Raw genomic sequence first — 18,977 nt, forward strand, 5'->3', positions numbered from 1 at the left:
ATATGGGTATGCCAGGAGCTCTGGGTTACACTCTGAAATAAGGAAGTTGCCACAATAAATCAAATTATGTGAGAAAAGTATTCAACTTTTTCTTTGAGGATTCCTCCTCCTACATTTTCTTGGGATATATTAGGACAGGATACCCTTGAGAAGTACCAGTCAGAGAGCAAATTTGAAGTACCTTATATTGCTTTATACTGCCTTTATATACCCACCCCCCCATCATCAGATTTAGCTGGAGGCCAAAGGTGAGAGGTTTGTTCTATATTATTTCTAAAAGGTGCAGACATAGATACATATTACAAAGTCATGTGGAGCATTTAAATATAAATATGCTGTTTCTCTCGTTCTCTTAGAGAGAATCCAATGATTTAAAGGAAGTTTCTGGAGATGTAAACATCTGGGTCTATCAAATTTACTATAATGTCATTTGAAGTCAGATGCAATTTGCATGGGAACCATAGGAGATTGATTTGTAACAAAAACAACTAACCAAACAAAAAGGAAGCAATGGCACTTTGCTCCCAGATCCTGAACACAACAATGTATTTCTGCTTAATCTTTAGTATATCAGAAAAATTAGTCATCACTATTTACTCTGGTCCAGTGGGTGAAGTAAAAAAAAATTAGTTTTATAATTTAGAGAATGACAGTAAAGAATAACTTTATTAGATACTTAGTAAGAATTTAAGCATCTTATATATTCCCTAGTTTTAAAGGTATGAATGCAACTGACTACTGATGAACTATCATTCACAATTCTGGAAAATACCCATCTTATAAATATTGATTTCAGATTTCAAATGTATTTCTAATGAGTCCTAGTTTATCATTACTTCTGGTTCATTATTGCACTTGCATCTTCAAAACCCAATACTTCTAAAAATATGATAGCTCTTAACTTTTTTAAATTGATAAAGCTATCTTTTCACTATATAACTGTAATTTTCTTCATTTTCTAGATTTATAAGCATCAATTAGAATGGTCATTTTCCTTTGTCATCTTCTCCTTCTAATCACATTTCTGTACAACCTGCATTCAGCATTTGCCCACTTATGAGCCATATGAAATAAATTTTGGTGAATTAACATAATAGAAGTTGAAAGAGTACTGACTACATTTCTTTAGCAAAATGGGCTGGTCTAGGTTCTTGCTGCAAATTACTGCAAGGAGAACTCCTTCTTGTTGAATAACTAACTTGATGAGAGTATCCTATTTCCTTTTACTCCTTAGAGATTTATTGTTCATTCATATATTCTTCAGTTTGCAAAAATCATCTAGGATAGTATCATTTGAAGACTCATAAGCTGACTCTGCTTATACAATCAATTTCACCATCATCATTAGTTTCTAGAGTGCTGCTGTCTATCTCTTTATATTTGCCTTCTGATATATCATAACTGTGAAACGTCTTCCTCTGTCAGTTTCCTTCTCTTTGTCGTTATGGGAGAAAATGAGAAATTCAGAATTCTCAACCACTGTTCAATAAAAGTAATAATAATAATAATGAAAAACACTACAGGGCAGCCTGGGTGGCTCAGCGGTTTAGCGCTGCCTTCAGCCCAGGGCCTGATCCTGGAGACCTGGGATGGAGTCCTGTGTTGGGCTCCCTGCGTGGAGCCTGCTTCTCCCTCTGCCTGTGTCTCTGCCTCTCTCTCTCTCTCTCTCTCTCTCTCTGTGTCTCTATGAATGAATAAATAAATAAATCTTAAAAAAAAAAAAAAAGGAAAACACTACAAAGCTTCTTCTAATACAACAACTTGGGAGGTACTTCTCCACGGCACTGCTAACATGGCTTGTGATAGCTTTTATCTCAGAATAGCTTTTCAAGGATGTTTGTATAGCAAATAGAGATAGTATCTCCCCCTGGTACAAAGGTAAGAGTTCTTGTAGCTCTCTTTATAAGACTGGGGTTGCACAACCTCAGGGTTCCTCACTATAACACAAATTCACTTTGTGTGCAACAATCATCTACACCCATGTCCACTGCCCCTATGAGACTTGAGAAGCAAAGGGAAGATGCTCATGGCCTGCTGTGCTGTGAGTAATAGTCTTTTGTCTTGTGTCTTCTTCCAGCATCCATCAAAGTGTGTCAGGATAACCTGGTAAAGTGCAGGTAAGGTAAAATCTCTTCATTTCTTGATAGACTTTGGAAAACACAGTAAGAAAACTGAAATATTATGTAATAGTAATGATTTAGTCCACTTATTGCAAATCCTTCTGTATGATTTCATTATTCTTCCCCTTTCATACTATTTTAGTTTTTTCTAGCATAGTTGGGAACAATTGATGAATAACAATAAAATAATTCCTAGGATGGTGAAACAGGAAAATGTTTTGAGAAAATAAGCTCACCAAGATCCATTATGTATCTTAGATTTATAACATGGTACAATAGACCCATGTGGTATTTGCAAGACAGAATCAATTTTTTCTCTTTGAAATATGAGGAAAAATTCTCTTTATTCTTCAGAAGATATTTGAAAAAGAATAAAAGTAAAAACAACAACAAAAATCAATACTTACCAAAAGGAATGGAAAAACCAAGACTGGGTCCAATTGGTACAGTAAAGATTAAATCACCCTTTTAAAGCTCTCCATCTTTTATCATCTCAGAATCCTCTTTATCTGTTTAGTGCCAAATTTCTCTTCCCCTGGAGCCTTCCTGGGGGGCTGGGGCGGGGGGAGTCTGATGATGACAGTTCACGACACATGTACAGCACTGCCTGTGAGAAGACTTGCTTCCCACTCGGCCCACACTTTGAATGGGGAGGTGACTGAATGGTAAAGAGCATGATGCTACAAAGGGGATTAACTCAAAAGTAGTACACGGAGAAACAAGAAATGAGGAAGACAGGTAATCGACATAACCTTAGTCACTTTGCCAAAAGTAACTTGATTAAATAGCCAATTTTCCCAACATATTGATGTACAAAACAACTTGTTTTGTAACTGTTCATATAGTTTCCAAAAGTGTTGTTTTAATAAACTGGCCAGTTTGTTAAAATTTGTTAAAATCAGAGAATTAGCCATTTGGCAAATTCGTGACTGGGTAAATTTGCCCTTGAAGTTAAGTCCAGCAAATTTAAATTTTAGAAAGATTCTTGAAAAATTAAGGAAAACAGTGTCTGAGAAAGAATCTTATAACTGGTTTAGTAAACTAGAAAGAAGAAATACTGGAGACAGAATACATAATACTTTCGGTCAAAAAGGCATGAATTTAAGTCAGTGGAAATGAATAGGACTAAATCCAATAGGCATGAAGACAAAGTAGCACCAGGCTCTAAGAGATGGACCATAACGCATGTGGACAATGGCCAAAATCTGTGATTTCTCAATCACAACTGCACATTAGACTTATCTGGGGGAGCTTTAAAAAAAACTGAGTCCTACACCACAGGTCAACCAAATCTGGGGGTTGAACTAAAATTACTAGGATTATTAAGTAAGATCTGTAAATCTGTATGTCTCAGAGCTACCATCTGAAACAAGTGAATTAAATTTTGTAGGTAAACTTCACATAACATAGAGTGTCTAGACACATAACTTTTGTGGTGAAACTCACACCAAAATTCAAATGTCCTGATTAATGAGCCTGAACTTTCTAGTCTATACACTGCTTCTGTGACTGCTGAAGGTAACATACACATAAAGGAGGAATATTTTTAAAAATTAGAAAAGGACTTTCCCTTCCATTATCTCATTTGTTCTTCTCCACAAAACTGTGAGATAAGCAGGAAAAGTATTGAGCTCATTTTATCGATAACAGAAAAATTAGGCTCAGAGAAGTTAAATGAGTTGCCACCGTAAAAGAGCCAGGGCTCACAACCAAATCTTCTAACTCCCAGTCCATCAAATTCTAATCATTCTCTCAGAAATTCAGAGGTCACCTGCCTTTTGCCTTTCCCTCTCACTCAACTGTGAACAAATACACTCTTCTCCAAGACTAAACCCATGTCTAATGAGGAGCCTTGAGGTATCATAGAGCAAAACAAGTTTTGAGTTAGAAATGATAGAGAAATACAAATGATGAAAATAGGAAGTTTTCTGAAAAAATGTAAAGGGAGTAGTTCAGAGACTCAAGATGTTTTGTCAGTGAATCTATACTTAATGTGTTTTAGACAGTCTGGTTAACATCTGATGACAATGAAACAAGTCAAGGATGTGTTTCAATGGCCTTTGCTGTGGATAGGTAAATAGTGAGATGACAGTGAAAACATTTAAAAAGCTCCAGAAAACCATTTATGTAATACAGCTATGCAAAATAATTAGGAACAGAGCCTGAAGAGAATAATGAGGGAAGGGCTATTTTGATGGTTTGGCCTTTTACTGTTTGATGTTCAAATATAATGTAATTGGGGGCAATGATAGGTTGAAATCGTTCACTAATGTTAAATAATTAATGTAAGACCACTTTGGATATTTATATTAATAGTGCTAATAGTGACAATTTATGCTCTCTCCAGCCTTTCATCTGAGATCAAAGTTTATTAAAAGCCCTAAACAAACTTTATAAACACTTGTGTAAGTAGAATTAGGTTGGTATGCAGATGCAGAAAGTAAAACAGACCAACTGAGGCATTTAATATCACTGAGCAAGCTCAAGACAGAACTAGTAATGCAACCTAGGAGCACGGCAACTCTTTTCTTCAAAATTCAAAAAGAAGAAAATTATTTCAAAGTTGCTTTATAAAACCTTACCAATATATTGAGGGCATATTTTGACAATCCTACATATGGCCCATTAATGTCAATGTCCTTTTTATAAGTCCACCCTTCTTGCCCTACTCAAGGTAAATACAGGATCTGGCTGTTGATTTCCTTCCTCTTCATTGTGCACATTCACCAGACACTTATAAAGTGTTCTTTACTCATGTCTTCATTACTCTCACCAATCACAAGAGTATGTGGAATGGAAAGAACACGGTGTCACTAATCGGGACACTTGAATTCTAGCCCTGGTTTTATCACACTTGGCAATTCATAAACTTCTTTGGTCTCCTGACTGCTTGTCTGTAGGGAAAAGGTTTTGAAAAGGATCTTTAAGACTCCTTCCAGTTGTAATGTTACCTAAAATGTGGGATTCAGGACAGTTGGGACCTAACCTGCTGCACACTGAGAGGTATAAACATGGTAGAGATTAAACAAGTATCTGTTATATAATATTGTGTGAGTAAATCAGGTACATTATTTGATAGCAACTATTGGTAAGTTAGAAATTTTGAAGACCAGATTTTTAATTCCTCCTAGACTAGACTAGAGCCTACTAAGGAGGGGACCTTTCGCATATCACCTAGCCCAGCCCAATCATTAAAAAAATAAGAAAACTGAAATTTATTTATTTATTTATTTTTAGGAAACTGAAATTTAGAGAGATGAAACAACTTGTTCAGAATCATGTGTCTGGCCATGGTAGATATATGACCAGAACCTAGCTTTTCTCTGAATCAGATGCTATTTTTACCATATCACCATCATTTAAACCAGGCATGTAATAATTTTCAGCTGAAACTTAAAACTGGTTAAAACTAGATACACAAAATGAAAATACCCCAAATCAGCTAGCTTTCTATTTAAAGGCTACTTCAAAAATGTATCACACTATTCCCACCAAGCATATATTAAGGGTATAATACCAATATTTTGTTTTATGGTTAAGTTAGGATCTTAAAAAAAGACTTAATACACTATTGTTCTGAGATTTCACCCCCATATGTTCTCTTCTAGAAAACAGGAAGTATTCCTTCTATGTATTATATTTTTTCAGAAAGATACTTCTATTGAGTTTTGTAATATACTCTCGTATTATCTTCACAGTATAAAGCAAGAGTTTCTTATGGAGAGAATGCACTATGTTATTGATAGTAGTTAGAGCAGGGCTATGAAACACCCTGTCTAGCAAGGCAGTGAGATGGGCGGTATGACTACCTATCAGCATCAAATATGAAGCCATCAGTCTGGCCTCCAAACACTGAGCAATTCGATAATATCAAATCCATCTGCTGGTGAAGCTGTATTCATTATATAATTTCTCAATGACACTTTCCCTATGTCACCGTATTTATGAGAAACCTGACAGGGCTGTAAGAAACCATTTTTGCAGGCTGAAGGAAGTCTTACATTTTTAAATTGGTCATCACCTTTTGCCACAAGGTTGCAACTCTGAACACACAGCTTATTTGTCTGAATAGCATTTTCTTTGCTTGACCTTAAATACAGTCATGTTTTAGAAATTTAACCCTTTGAAGATGCCCCATTATTGGAAAACATACATATTTCAATACTGACGAATGTAGAAAACAGGCTCTGTGTTTCAGGACAAGGTGGTGAAAGGAGAATGTCTAGATTGTTTCAACCAAGATCCCTCATGAGAGATTCATGAGGATATTTCCGTTTGCCCTCAATGCGAATATACAGAAGGTAGACTAACATTAGAGCAGTGGGAAACTTGGCAGAACGGGCTAGGACAGGGTTTGTGCAAAAACTTTTTCCGGTTTCAGTTTGAATGGGTTCCCAGGAAGTGTCAAGTTCGAACAAATCCAAAATTTTACAATGTAGCTCAGCCAAAACTGCTGAGATTCACCTGATTCTGGGTCAAAACTGTACAGAGCACACTGCGTTTTATTTGGTGTAAAGCCAATTTGACTGAACCTTTCAGGCAACTTCAATGAGAGGCTCATAGCCTTGGCAAAACCAAAAATGAACCTAGCCTGATCTTTGGTTTTGAAACAGCAAGTTCTGGCTTTACAAAGAGATAAAGGCAAGTTTTACTTAGCTTTAAGATTCTTACAAATACTTAGAAGAAGCACTGCAAATAATTAACAGTTATTTGGCCAGATTTACATACTTGAGTCAGTTATTTCCTGAGCTTAACCAGGACACTTCGGGAAGTACATTAACTCTATTGGCACCATATACTCCTAAGTGCCATAAAGGAGAATTTGGTGTTCTCACAAAGAATGGTGGTCCTTCTTCAACAACGTATGTGCTTGAAGAGTGGATCACACATGTAGGAGGATGAAGCACAATTAGTGCTGGCTCAAGTGGGAAGGAAATAATTAAAAATAAAAACTCCAACAGCAATTGTCTACTGTAATGGCAGACATGTAAAGGAAGGATATATAGCGTGACTTGGTGATTTCCACAGAGACACACTGGCATTCTCTTGTACTCTTGGACACCAAGGTCTTGAAGATCTACTGGTGTGCATAGTTCAAATTTGTAGTATTAGCTGAATGAATCCTTTGGAGGTGTGCTAAAGGCCCCAACAGTTAAAAAAAAAAAAAAAAAAACCAAACCATATTTCCAAGAGTTTTCCAGTGTTGTGCAATTTTTTTCTCAATATAGGTAAATTTATGTATATATTTCTCCATATTGCTACAGGTTAGATTTATCCTATCAGTTATACCATCTCTTTTAGTACACACTGAAAACAAGGGAGATTGGATTGTTTTAGGTCACTTGGCTTTGAGAAGCGCATTAAATAATGACAAATTACAGCTATATTATTATACATTTGCTCTAAGTCAATGATTTTCAAAATTTTGAGTAGATACTCCCTAAAATATTTTTAAAGCTATGTATATCCCTTACCTTCCACCCCCACACATACATTTTTAAGTTTTCTAAACGTTTTTTATCATAAATTTAGGTAGCTGCAAAGGATGAAATTTCTGGAATATTGTAAATACTGACATTTTCAAATAAAACTCTTATATTACTCGTATAAACTTACCCAGGAAACTTTAAGTACCTCAATAATTTGTTACCACCATTTATCCACTGACAAAATAACTAAATAAGATCCTCCTTAAAAGACAGAAATTTTATATTGTTCTTTTGCCCTTTGAATTTATTTCCCATCTATTTTTCCCAGCAGACTTTTAACCTAATATAAAAAATATTTATGCTTGAAAGTCATTTTTATTGGCTATCCTATCATACTTCATCTTCTCTGTAACAAAAATGTATATATACAGAGAGAAAAATTAATTTCTAAAACGCCCCGTGACCATAATGCTCTGTTACATATTTTTATAGCTTGAATTATCATTACAATATTAGGTCTATTAATATTTTTGAGAAAAATTATTAAATGTAAACTATATAAAGACCTCAAAGCTTCTAAAAGTATTTCCCTTAATGGGATGGATACTGCTTTCTCTTCTCCTGTACTCAATTAGCTCATGTACCCAAGGGTAAGTGCTAACTTTTAAAAATAAGACAGGGTTATATTTCATTTCTATTTCTGGGTGGGTTTTTTTTTTGTTTGTTTCTATAGATTTAATCACTGAGAAATCTTGTTCACATAAAAAAGTACATGAGAATGAAAGTAGTTTGGTTATAACAATGTCACTCAATTTCTTGAATGCCTTCCTAGTTTTATGGCAAAGATTACATAGTGATCTGTCATCAAAAATTAATTTTAATGATCAGCTCGATTAGGTCCTCTTTCAATTTTGTTGAAAGCAAAGAATTAGAAACCACTTGACTCGCCAAAGGACTGTAATGTGGTTATTAAAGTCATCCACTTTCTGTTTTGGAAGGTATATGAAAGAGGCTTTATTTACTACCATGACTTGTCAAATGATTACAAGTGTTCTTTTGCTTAGAGGAATTTCATTGAATTCTACATATGCAAAAAGTATTGAGAAAAGTAAAAATCTTGCTACTGTTAATACCATTCTAACAGCCTAAATTTTTAATACTTTCATTTTATATTAACATTAAATATATTTTCATCAAAACCTTAAGGGTTGCAGATTGGCAAAGCTAGTCCTTATTGTCAAACCAATCAGCCAGATCAGGCTTGCTTTTTGGCAGAAAAAAAAGTCTGACTTCATTTCTCAATTCTATAAAATGTGTAAATGTGCCCTCTGTTGACTCCCTTTTGAATTATAATTCTAAGACAGATAAATAAATAAGACATGGAGCCAGGCCAAAGTTTGTCACCTGGATGAAATAAGACACTTTCAAGTATTTCTTTCCAACAATCAGTTTTGTTTTCTAGGGCTATACATTCTCTGATCATAGTAGGGTGGTAAAAGAGGTAAGGTCATATAATTGTCATTACTCTCCCTCAACATCAATCAACAATTTATGTTGATTTCAGAACACCCTCTTCTAATACCTCATATATCGAATAAAACTCTTTATCTTATCAAAAATATATGTATGACTAAGAGGAGCAAGGAGTGTTACCTTAGTGACTTGATTAAAGACGACATGAAGTGTCCCTCAAGTGTCCCTCCTTTGGCACCCTGAAATGCCTCGGGGAATCTCCCATCATGGAACCCAGGAGAGGTGAAAGGTAGGCCATTCTTTTGTAAAGTGGAAAGAGATTGAATAGGAAAACTTGGCTTCTTCAAGCAGTCATTTTAGGACTCTGCTCCAAATGCCTATAGAAGCTAAGGACTTAAAGATGAATTCTCTTAAAGCTATTGGCATCTCAAGATCCCTTGGAAAATATTTGCATACTCTTAGGAGTGTACTGCTCCAGTTTGAAGACTAACTCACCAGCTATCTTTGAACATTACCCTCAGGGACAGCATGAATTATTTCATCATAAAATTAGGGGAAAAAAAAGTTCTGCTAACACATTTCCATTCCCTCTGTTTTGGCAAAACGTGTCACAGGCACAAAAGACTATGTAAAATATATACATGAAGTTTGAAGAAAATGACAATTCTTTGTCATTTTAATTAGCATTTCCCTGTTTATTAATGAACCTGAATATGTTCACATATTTCTTTTTCAACTGAAATTCTTGCTCATATATTTTAACCTCTGCTTTTTTTTGAAATCTGGGTTGTTTCTCTTTTTCTAATTGCTTTGTTGGCAATAAAATTTGGATGGATATAAATTGATTTGGATACAAATTGCTACTCAGCTATATATTTTGCCACAAATATAGTCTAAGTATGCTTTTCTTTTCCCTCTTTTTATGTTGCCTTTTGACTTACAGAAGTTCTTAATTTCAATGTGGTCACATCAGCTAAATCCTTTTGGATCTTTTTAGAGCTTTTTATATAGACAGTAACACTATTTAGAAAATAATGATAGTTTCACTGCTCTGGCATGCATAGTATCTAATAGAAGCTGTGGAATGGGGCATCCTTTTCTTGTTCCGGTCTCAAAGGAGGACTTTCAAAATGCTAAGGTAAGGTTTGCCATTGGGTTTTTTTCATATGATTTAAATTAGTAAATTCTCTTTTATTCTTAGTTTGCTAAAAGGTTTTTGAGGATGATAATGATATCATGAGAGTAAATGCTTCTTATTCATCTACTGAGATGACCATATTAAATTTATTTCTCCTTAATCTGTCACATGGTAAATTACATTGATTGATTTTCTAATATTAAACCAACTCTGAATTCCTGGAATAAACTCAGTTTATTCATGATGAATTATCCTTTTAATACATCCCGGATTTATTTTGCTAATATTTTGTGTATAATATTTTTGCATCCATGTTAATGCATGAAAAGTCCCTTAATTTCCCTTATTTATACTTTCTATGTCTGGTTTTGTCTCGAAGGTTATGCCAACTCATAATGAGTTTGGCATATTCCCTCTTTTTCTAGTTTCTGGAAGAGTTTTTATAAAATTAAAATCATCTGTTCCCATAACATTTGGTAGAACTTATCTAAAAATTTATTTAGGCTTGGTGGCCCTTCTGGAGAAAATTGTAATTGATTAAAAAATGTTGATGATACTTATTATTTTTAAAAATTTACTTATGCTATATTATTTCTTCTTAGTTCTGGAAAATTGTATTTTTCTAGGAATTTAGTTATTTCTCTTAATTTGCAAATGTATAATTGCAAACTAATTCACAATACCCTTGTATGTGGTTAAATTTTCAATAGCTATAGTTACATCCACTTTTTCATTCTTGTAGTATTCATTTTCTTTTTAAAGATTTTATTTATTGATTCATGAGACACACACAGAAGCAGAGATGTAGGCAGAGGGAGAAGCAGGTTCCCCACACAGAGCCTGATGTGGGACTCGATCCCAGGACTCTGGGATCACCGGGATCACGACCTGAGCCAAAGGCAGATGTTCAACCACTGAGCCACCCAGGCGCGCCCCGTATTATTCATTTGTATCTTTTTTTTTTCTTCATCAGTCATGCTGGATATTGGTCGTTTTTGTTCTTTTTAAAAAACCAGCTTTGCTTTATTAGCCCTGCATGTTGCATGTTTGTTTTCTATTCATTATAATCCTTTCTCTATCTTTTCCTGTCTTTTGCTCTTTTTTTTTTAAGGTGTTTGTGTCATGCTTTAATTTCTTATGTTGGGTGATAAGCTCATTTTTTATCTTTCTTTTCTTATAAAAGCATATAAATCATTAAGTTTCCCCATAAATACTACTTTTGCTGTAGCATTCATATTTTATAACACAGTGTTGCTATTATTCAGTTCTATGTATTTCAGAATTTCTACTATAATTTATTTTCTGACTTTGAGTTGTTTAAAAATTTACTTTGAAATTTCCAAAAGTTGTGCAGCTTGGGTGGCTCAGCGGTTTAGCACTGCCTTCAGCCCAGGGCGTGATCCTGAGGACTCAGGATCAAGTCCCATGTCAGGCTCCCTACATGGAGCCTGCTTCTCCCTCTGCCTGTGTCTCTGCCTCTCTCTCTCTGTCTCTCTTCTCTGTGTTTCTCATGAATAAATAAAAATAAAATCTTTTTTTTAAATAAAATCTTAAAAAAAAAAAGAAATTTCCAAAAGTCTATGGCTTATCTGATTCTCTTTTTTTGAATCCCAGAGCTAGTTACATAATTCTTATCACTGAATTCTGGCCCGGAAATGGATAGACATAAAATATGCAAATTCTAATTTCTACTAAAGGGAAGTTATGTGCTCTCCCTTTCTTTCTTTTGTTCTGTTACAATGCAAATATAAGGGCTGGAGGTGGTATAGGTGTCTTAGATCACAATGGGAAGCAGTATTTTGAGGAGAGACAGAGGAGCAAAAAGACAAAAGTAGCCTGGGTTTCTGACACCATGTCTGTCATAGAAACCATATATTTGGATTGTTAGACAAGAGAGAAATAAATTTCTATCTTGCTTAATCCACTATTACTTTTGGAGTTCTCTATTAACTAAAGTCACACCTAACTCTAATATGAAGGTGTGTGATTATCATAGTATTAATGAAAATGAAATTAAAGACAGATTGGAGAGTCGACATGAAAAACTCCATCTGTATCTCCAGTCTGAATTGTCTTATATTCCTTTTGAGCTTCCTCAAATGACTTACTGCACTGTCTCTATCTCCTCTTCACCCTTGACCTCCTACTTAGCAAGTTCACTAGTTCCCTTCTCTAAACAAGGGCATCCATTTAACCCTGCCTTTTTGGCACCAAGTGCCCAATCCCTAATTTTTGGAGCACATTTCTAAAGTTGCAATATCTCCAACATGCACTTTCCTCTATTCCTACCCGCAGACTTTCTCCACTGCACTCTGCCCTGCACGGAACTACAACATTTGCATTCCTACACACCACATTTACTGCTCCACAAGCCCTGATAAGAAACCATTAGTGGCTCCCTATTGTCTAAATGGCATGCTACCACTTTAACTCTTGTAGTAGTAGGTAACTGACAGAATGCAAATAATTTTTGTTCACAGACATGCAAAACAATGTTGTCTGGGAGGTTCAATTGATTTTCTTCATTTGGAAGAAGCCAGTTTTGCATCAATTTTAAATTCACTTCAGCACTATAGTACCTACATCTGTGTGGCTCTTTGCTCCTTTAAGTCACTTGTAACATATTTCTCATTCTCTCATTAATTAATGAGTTAAACACATTTGTCATGATTTCAGTTCGTATTTGTGTAAGAGCCATGATTTCATAATTTTACTTTTTTTTTGAAAAATATTCTTTTAACAAACTGTTTATTCCTTACTATCTTCAAAGTTTGATTGCAGCCCCAACATGGGATGCTTTCTCTAGCTCTTTCTGCCTGCAACGACTAATTCTTCACATTTCAGCGATGAATCTAATCTCCTCCATCATGTCCTCGTTCCTACAAAATGCATCGTGTTTTATTCAGGTGGTGTAGACACTGTATTTTTATCTTATATAATTAATTTATTTACATGTAAGTAACTTCTCTCCTCAATGAAAGTAAAGGTTCCTTGAGAGAACTGATCACAGATTTTTCTTTTCTTCCCTTCAGCGTCAACACAGTGCCTTATATAATATCAAATAAATATCCACTGCTATGTCTTATCCACGGCTCATCAACTGGGGCTATCAGTCGAGATTTTTTTTTTCCAGGTTTTTTTTTTTTTTGGGAATCAACCTGCTTTATTTTGGCTGAAAGCTGGTTCCTTCCTAAAACTTCACATTAAACTTTAATGAGGATCATAAGAGCTTTTGTGAAACATCAAATAAAGTATAATACTAATAGGAAAGGCTAGGGAAAGAAAATAAATTGATGTGCTTCTGGGGAATTTTTCCCTCAACTACTGAACTGGTTTCTGTATCTACCTCTATTCACAAAAAGTCTTATGTGAGGGTCATATATGCACAGTTTGGCCTTCATTCTCTCCTTCTACAAAAGCTCATACATTGTCCAATGTATATAAGGAGTTTTTGATAGCCTCTGGGATGTTTTTGCAAATAAAATGGAATTTCTAATCCAAGAAGCTTACCTGCTAGTGAAGGAGAGGGAAAAGTTGAGGAAGAGGAGAAAAGTGGACACATGAACGTGACATAAGCATTTGGATCACTGGTGACAAGCCAAAAAATCAAGGTGTTCATATTGAGGAAAAGACCATCTTATTTTCATGTATTGTAAGTACTGAACCTTTCAAATCTCCTAATGAAACAATGAAATTTCAAACTTTTACAAATTTCTAACACCATAACATACATCCTACATTCAACACTTTTTATGTTAATACCAACCCAACCAAATGTAGACCACCAACACTTTTATATGGTTTAAGTGTTGAGTGGTGAGAGACAAATAAATGATCTTGAGATTACGTTCAGCATATTTGATTTTATGAACTATAAAACACTCTACCAGTTGAATAGTCTACCAAGTGTATTAAATCTGCTGCTTATAGTGCCATATGAAGTCAAAGAACTTCATAATATTTGAACATTAACATTATTACTAAGCATTTTCATTTTTATGGTTTTACTTATGATAATTATTTCAAATTAAAACCATCTTGAGAAAACTGCTACTTTAAAAAACCTCGTCCATTTAATCAATTTTATTTTACTCATGATGATTTTTTATTTTTACCTTAATTCCTAAAGGAACCCTCAGAATAAGGCACTTAAAATCATACTCCATAGTACTTTTAGTAAAGAGATTATATAAATACAAGACTAACAAATGCTACTAAAATTTATAGGCTTCTGGTTGTTGTTTGTATAATTTTCAGTTTTGCACGGCATACTGGTATAATTAAAATGATTACATAAGAAATAATAAGCAATCACATAATGATAACCTAACATTTGTTTGGCCCTAATTATTTTCACATATATTTTGCCTTTTAATTCTCACAACAACCTGACAAAGTAAGTTTAATTATTATTATCATTTTTACAGATGAAGGAATCAAGAAAGAAATGACTTGCTAAATGTTGTATAAGTGGCATTTTGTATGCTGAACCCAAGTCCTCAGTCTCAAAATTTCTGTTTTTGTTCATACTTTTAAAAAGACCATTTAATTCACAAGCCAAATTCTGTTGGCAAGACACCTCCTAAGGGTAAGTAAAATATATGTGGAAGAACACTAAACATTTTATTCACCTACAATGTCATCATACTGAAACTGAGAAGGTCAGTGTAATTTCCAAATGGCCCAGTTAAATCTAAGGAATAGATTATTTATCCACTAGAGTCTGGACACTGTCAATCAAAATCACTTGCTTACACAGGACTAAAATGTGCTCCATTAGCATCTTTCCATTTCTTACATTCACAAAATAAATATTTTATTCTTTATTAGCCACATTGTTTAAAGGTTTCTTATTTTTTTCCTGTTCATTAAAAACATACAAAGAAAAAAGAAAAATCACCACTAGTCCCAAGTCATTCTTAATATTTTGTGTGCTTGCTTTCTGAAAGTCTTTTTTAACACAAAATATTCAATATTTGTATCATACTGTTTATATACCTGTAGATTCTACTGCCCTCTCCCCCCATATAACAGCATGACAATATTTACTTTTGAAAAATATGACTTTTTATGGCCGAATAATCTTTCATCGTAAGGTGGTATCATAATTTATTTTACAATTCTTCCAATTCACGTGGTTTTTATTACAAAAAGGTTTATTTATAAAAGTAATATAGTATTTTATAAAACTTGAGAAAATAGAGAAAGGAATGAAATCACAGTCCTAACTTTGGTCTAACAAGTCACTTGCATGAGTTTTGCTCAGTCTCTTCTATTCTTTAATTTATTTACTTATTTATTTGAGAGAGAGCATGCTAGGGAGCATGAGTGAGGAACAGAGGGAGAGGGAGAAACAGATTCCCCACTGAGCAGGCAGCCTGATGAGGGGCTCAATCCCAGGACCCTGATATCATGACCCAAGCGGAAGGCAAATGCTTAACCAACTAAGCCACCCAGGTACCCCAGTCTCTTCTACTCTTTATTCATATGCCTATCACTGAAATACACATGATTTTTTTTTCCAATTTGTTTTCTATTATAAGCCTTTTCTGTAATCACAGTGGCATGTTGGGTGGAAAGTCCACACTTTATCTAACCATTCATTACTATATTGTCAAACAATAAGCTGCCCCCATTTTTTCCTAAAATCATTTAAAATAAATAATTTCACAATAAATATTGCAAGTGCATAGTCTTCACATTCATGCATCTTAACAAATTTATTCTCTAATGCTAGACTCCTACAAATAAGGTTATTGAGAAAAGGCTGACCAGCTTTTAACATTATTTTGGTTATTTGGGTATTGGTGAAAACAATACACAAAAATACTGAGGTTGAATATCTGCACTTCAAAGTATAAACAGCATCCCAATCTCAGCTTTTGATCAACCAGTCCTTTTAGTGATTGGGAAATACAGATGCAAATATATAGTATATTGATTACATTTAAACTGATTACATTTTCCATAGATTAGTACATTTTAGGATCATCAGTCTTGAAAGAGCAGTGAACACTTAAATATGTACATTTTTGTTTTTTTCTCTTTTTTCACTTCAAAAATCTGTATCCACATACCTTTCAGGTATAGTTTAGTTTATTTTCCCCTTTGAATCCTAGATGTAGTTTTAGAAATGCTTTCTGGAACTGCTTCTTTTGGGGAGTGATCTGAAATCCCCTCAGGACACAGCAGTAATTCTGACAGAAGGAGAAAAAAAATGCCCCAACTTACCGTTTCTAATGCATTTACACGGTCCTGCAAATAAAGCATAATGCAGAATTATTAAAACAAAGCTATTAAAAATCACTTCAAGTTTACTCAACTTTCAGATTGTCTACTTATCCTCTATTAATAATGATGTTTTTGAAAATCTTAAAAAATGAAAACTCCTACTCAGGATGATTTCTACATTAGAGTCATGAAAGGATCACTGTATCACTGTACTTATCTCAGTTAGCATTAGGACTGCAAGGTTTAATGGTAAATATCATAAACTCAAGTACAGTGAATCACTTTTGCATTGGCAAAATTATCTACTTAAGGACTTATAAGTATTACATACGTTTGAATATATGAACAACTAGATGATAGTAGTGACATAAAAAAAGACTGTAGCACACATACCAGCTCTCAGATACACACCACAAAGCGTGATTTGGAAAGTAAAGTTCAGACATGAAGAATAACTCAATCAATTAAAATTAAGAAGTAATTTGTTAAGTGAAACAAGGCAGGAAAAATAAACAAGAAAGATGTTACATGAAGCCAATCTTGAAGCCAGATGGACCTTCTTCATCTATAGTATCTTTGAAGGTTTCACAGAAATCTGGGTTTTAAAAAGGGTAACTGACAATATGGCTAAAAAGCTGAACGATTAAGTAATGGTTGCATTCTCAAAACGGATCGCTGGATTCTCAACTCCTTTCAGAGCTGACAGCTACATACAGGAAGTCTTTACCAATTAAAAGAGGCTGAATTTGACAGAGGTGAGTCTAAAGATTTAAGAAAATAGAAAGCCATCTTTTTTGAGAAGATCAAAGCCACTTTTCCTTCTCTTCTTTCATTTTAAGAAATGGGAGGAGATGTGTGAAATCTGGATTTGCTTTTTGTTTAATCAAGATAATCATTTGTCCTAAGAGGCAAACGGGGAAACTGCTAGAGAGAGCTATACTCAGCTCGGCTCTCTTGGAGTCTTACAGGGACTGAAGTGGACTCAGGACACTTAGGAGCAGCAAGAACTTGGCAATCACTGCCATACTCCCAGTCTTACCTAACATAGAGAGGCCTTGCCTTTGAGGACTTCCACAATCTGACCTCATACCCTCAGACTGGGAAACTGAGTTGAACATTTCTACCTTTTAAACATTTTGCTATCTGGGTACACGTTAAATGAATATATTATGCAAAATCAGCCCAAAGCAGACTGTTCTTAGCAATATAATCTGTTTAATTGCATACTCCCAGTCTTACCTAACACAGAGAGGCCTTGCCTTTGAGGACTTTCACAATCCAACCTCCTATCCTCAAACTGGGAAACTGAGTTGAACATTTCTACCCTTTAAACATTTTGCTATGTGGGTACAAGTTAAATGAATATATTATGCAAAATCAGCCCAAAGCAGACTGTTCCTAGCAATATAATCTGTTTTTTAATTGCATTTTGTTGGCATACTTGAGAGAACTTCACCCGTGCCCCCATAATTTTCATGAAATAACTGCTGTTTTGTTGGTGACTTGTGTACTGTCACTTTTGAATGCTTCATAATAAATGCATATGATAATGCCTCAAGGGGGCTTTGATCTATTGTTACCAGGCATCTAATTCACAGTCCATCTGGGACAAAACCATTCAGCAATGCTTTATCATCCTTTGCAGATTGAACAGAAGAACCTCATTAGATACCTTACAGAGACAGAAATAGCCTTTGGGCAGTATCACATTTATGTGAACCATCTTGGAAGGCTTAAAATATTTACAGCCACTATTTGGGCCTTAAGTTTCCCCCATACTATATATTTATGGGCTCATATTATTTAGGATTAGCACATTCTCAAAGCAAACATACTAGTTTTAAAAGCACACATAAACTAGCTTGAAATCAGAGATTTCATATGATGTCAAAACAGCAGAATTAAATTTTGTCTGTCTTAATTCAGATCTCAGTGTTTGGCAAAGATAAACTGATATAATTTATGTATCAAGGTCTTCATTTTACTTGAATATTTGTTACAAGATTTTAAAAGAAATACACACCATTGCAGACTGCATCTTCGTATCCTCACAGAATTTATGTAATGAAACCCTAATCCCCAATGTGAGGGCATTTTAGAGATCGGACCTTTGGGAGATAATTAGTTCATGAGGAGCCCTCATGATGGGATAAGTGCCCTTATAAGAAGTGACACAGAATGTCTGTTTCTCTTCTGCTCTCTGCCACGTAAGGATATGATGAAAAAAGATGGCCATCCACAGCCAGGAAGAAGGCCCTCACCAAGGACTGAATCTGCCAGCATCTTGATCTTGGACTCCTTCCTCAGCCTCCGCAACTGTGAGAAATGTTCGTTGTTTAAACTACCCAGTCCATGGTAATTTGTTGTAGCAATCCATGCTAAGACATGTGCCTAGTCTTTAAGACTATGAACACAAATGATCAGAGAAAACTCCATTTTGTTAAAATATAAAGATGAAGAAATGACTTACTCCAATACAATTTACTTACATCGTTTCATCTATAACCTACTTCATTCCAAATTGGTACTGAGATAGCTTTCTATGAAAAATGTAATATGTTATCAAAATGAGAACATTAGGGCAGT

General features: G+C 34.7%; 1 protein-coding gene and 1 long non-coding RNA gene across 28 annotated transcripts in view; one reads left to right on the forward strand and one right to left on the reverse strand.

Annotated features, from left to right (window-relative positions):
• Nucleotides 1-18,977, forward strand: part of LOC102153427 — an 85,386-nt gene that overhangs the window by 59,031 nt on the left and 7,378 nt on the right. For 6 of the 11 annotated variants that reach the window (XR_005363622.1, XR_005363623.1, XR_005363626.1 and 3 more), the window contains 6 exons: nucleotides 2,078-2,117; nucleotides 10,087-10,160; nucleotides 12,931-13,066; nucleotides 13,193-13,812; nucleotides 14,588-14,748; nucleotides 18,604-18,709. This is a non-coding gene — a long non-coding RNA (uncharacterized LOC102153427). The remainder of the gene's footprint in view (nucleotides 1-2,077; nucleotides 2,118-10,086; nucleotides 10,161-12,930; nucleotides 13,067-13,192; nucleotides 13,813-14,587; nucleotides 14,749-18,603; nucleotides 18,710-18,977) is intronic. The other 5 variants (XR_005363630.1, XR_005363629.1, XR_005363627.1 and 2 more) reach the window with 3 other exon arrangements.
• The window catches only part of CEP128 (centrosomal protein 128), a 397,326-nt gene that overhangs the window by 35,666 nt on the left and 342,683 nt on the right, over nucleotides 1-18,977 (reverse strand). For 14 of the 17 annotated variants that reach the window (XR_005363617.1, XR_005363618.1, XM_038545463.1 and 11 more), the window contains one exon: nucleotides 16,392-16,415. Coding sequence is in view for 14 of the 17 variants with exons in the window: in XM_038545463.1 (XP_038401391.1) it covers nucleotides 16,392-16,415 (24 nt within the window). In the remaining 3 variants the exon portion in view is untranslated. Of the gene's footprint in view, nucleotides 1-13,670; nucleotides 13,838-16,391; nucleotides 16,416-18,977 lie in introns of those variants that run through there. The other 3 variants (XR_005363616.1, XM_038545475.1, XM_038545476.1) reach the window with 3 other exon arrangements.

This window comes from Canis lupus, chromosome 8 (genome assembly GCF_011100685.1).
Source record: "Canis lupus familiaris isolate Mischka breed German Shepherd chromosome 8, alternate assembly UU_Cfam_GSD_1.0, whole genome shotgun sequence".
Lineage (NCBI taxonomy): Eukaryota > Metazoa > Chordata > Mammalia > Carnivora > Canidae > Canis > Canis lupus.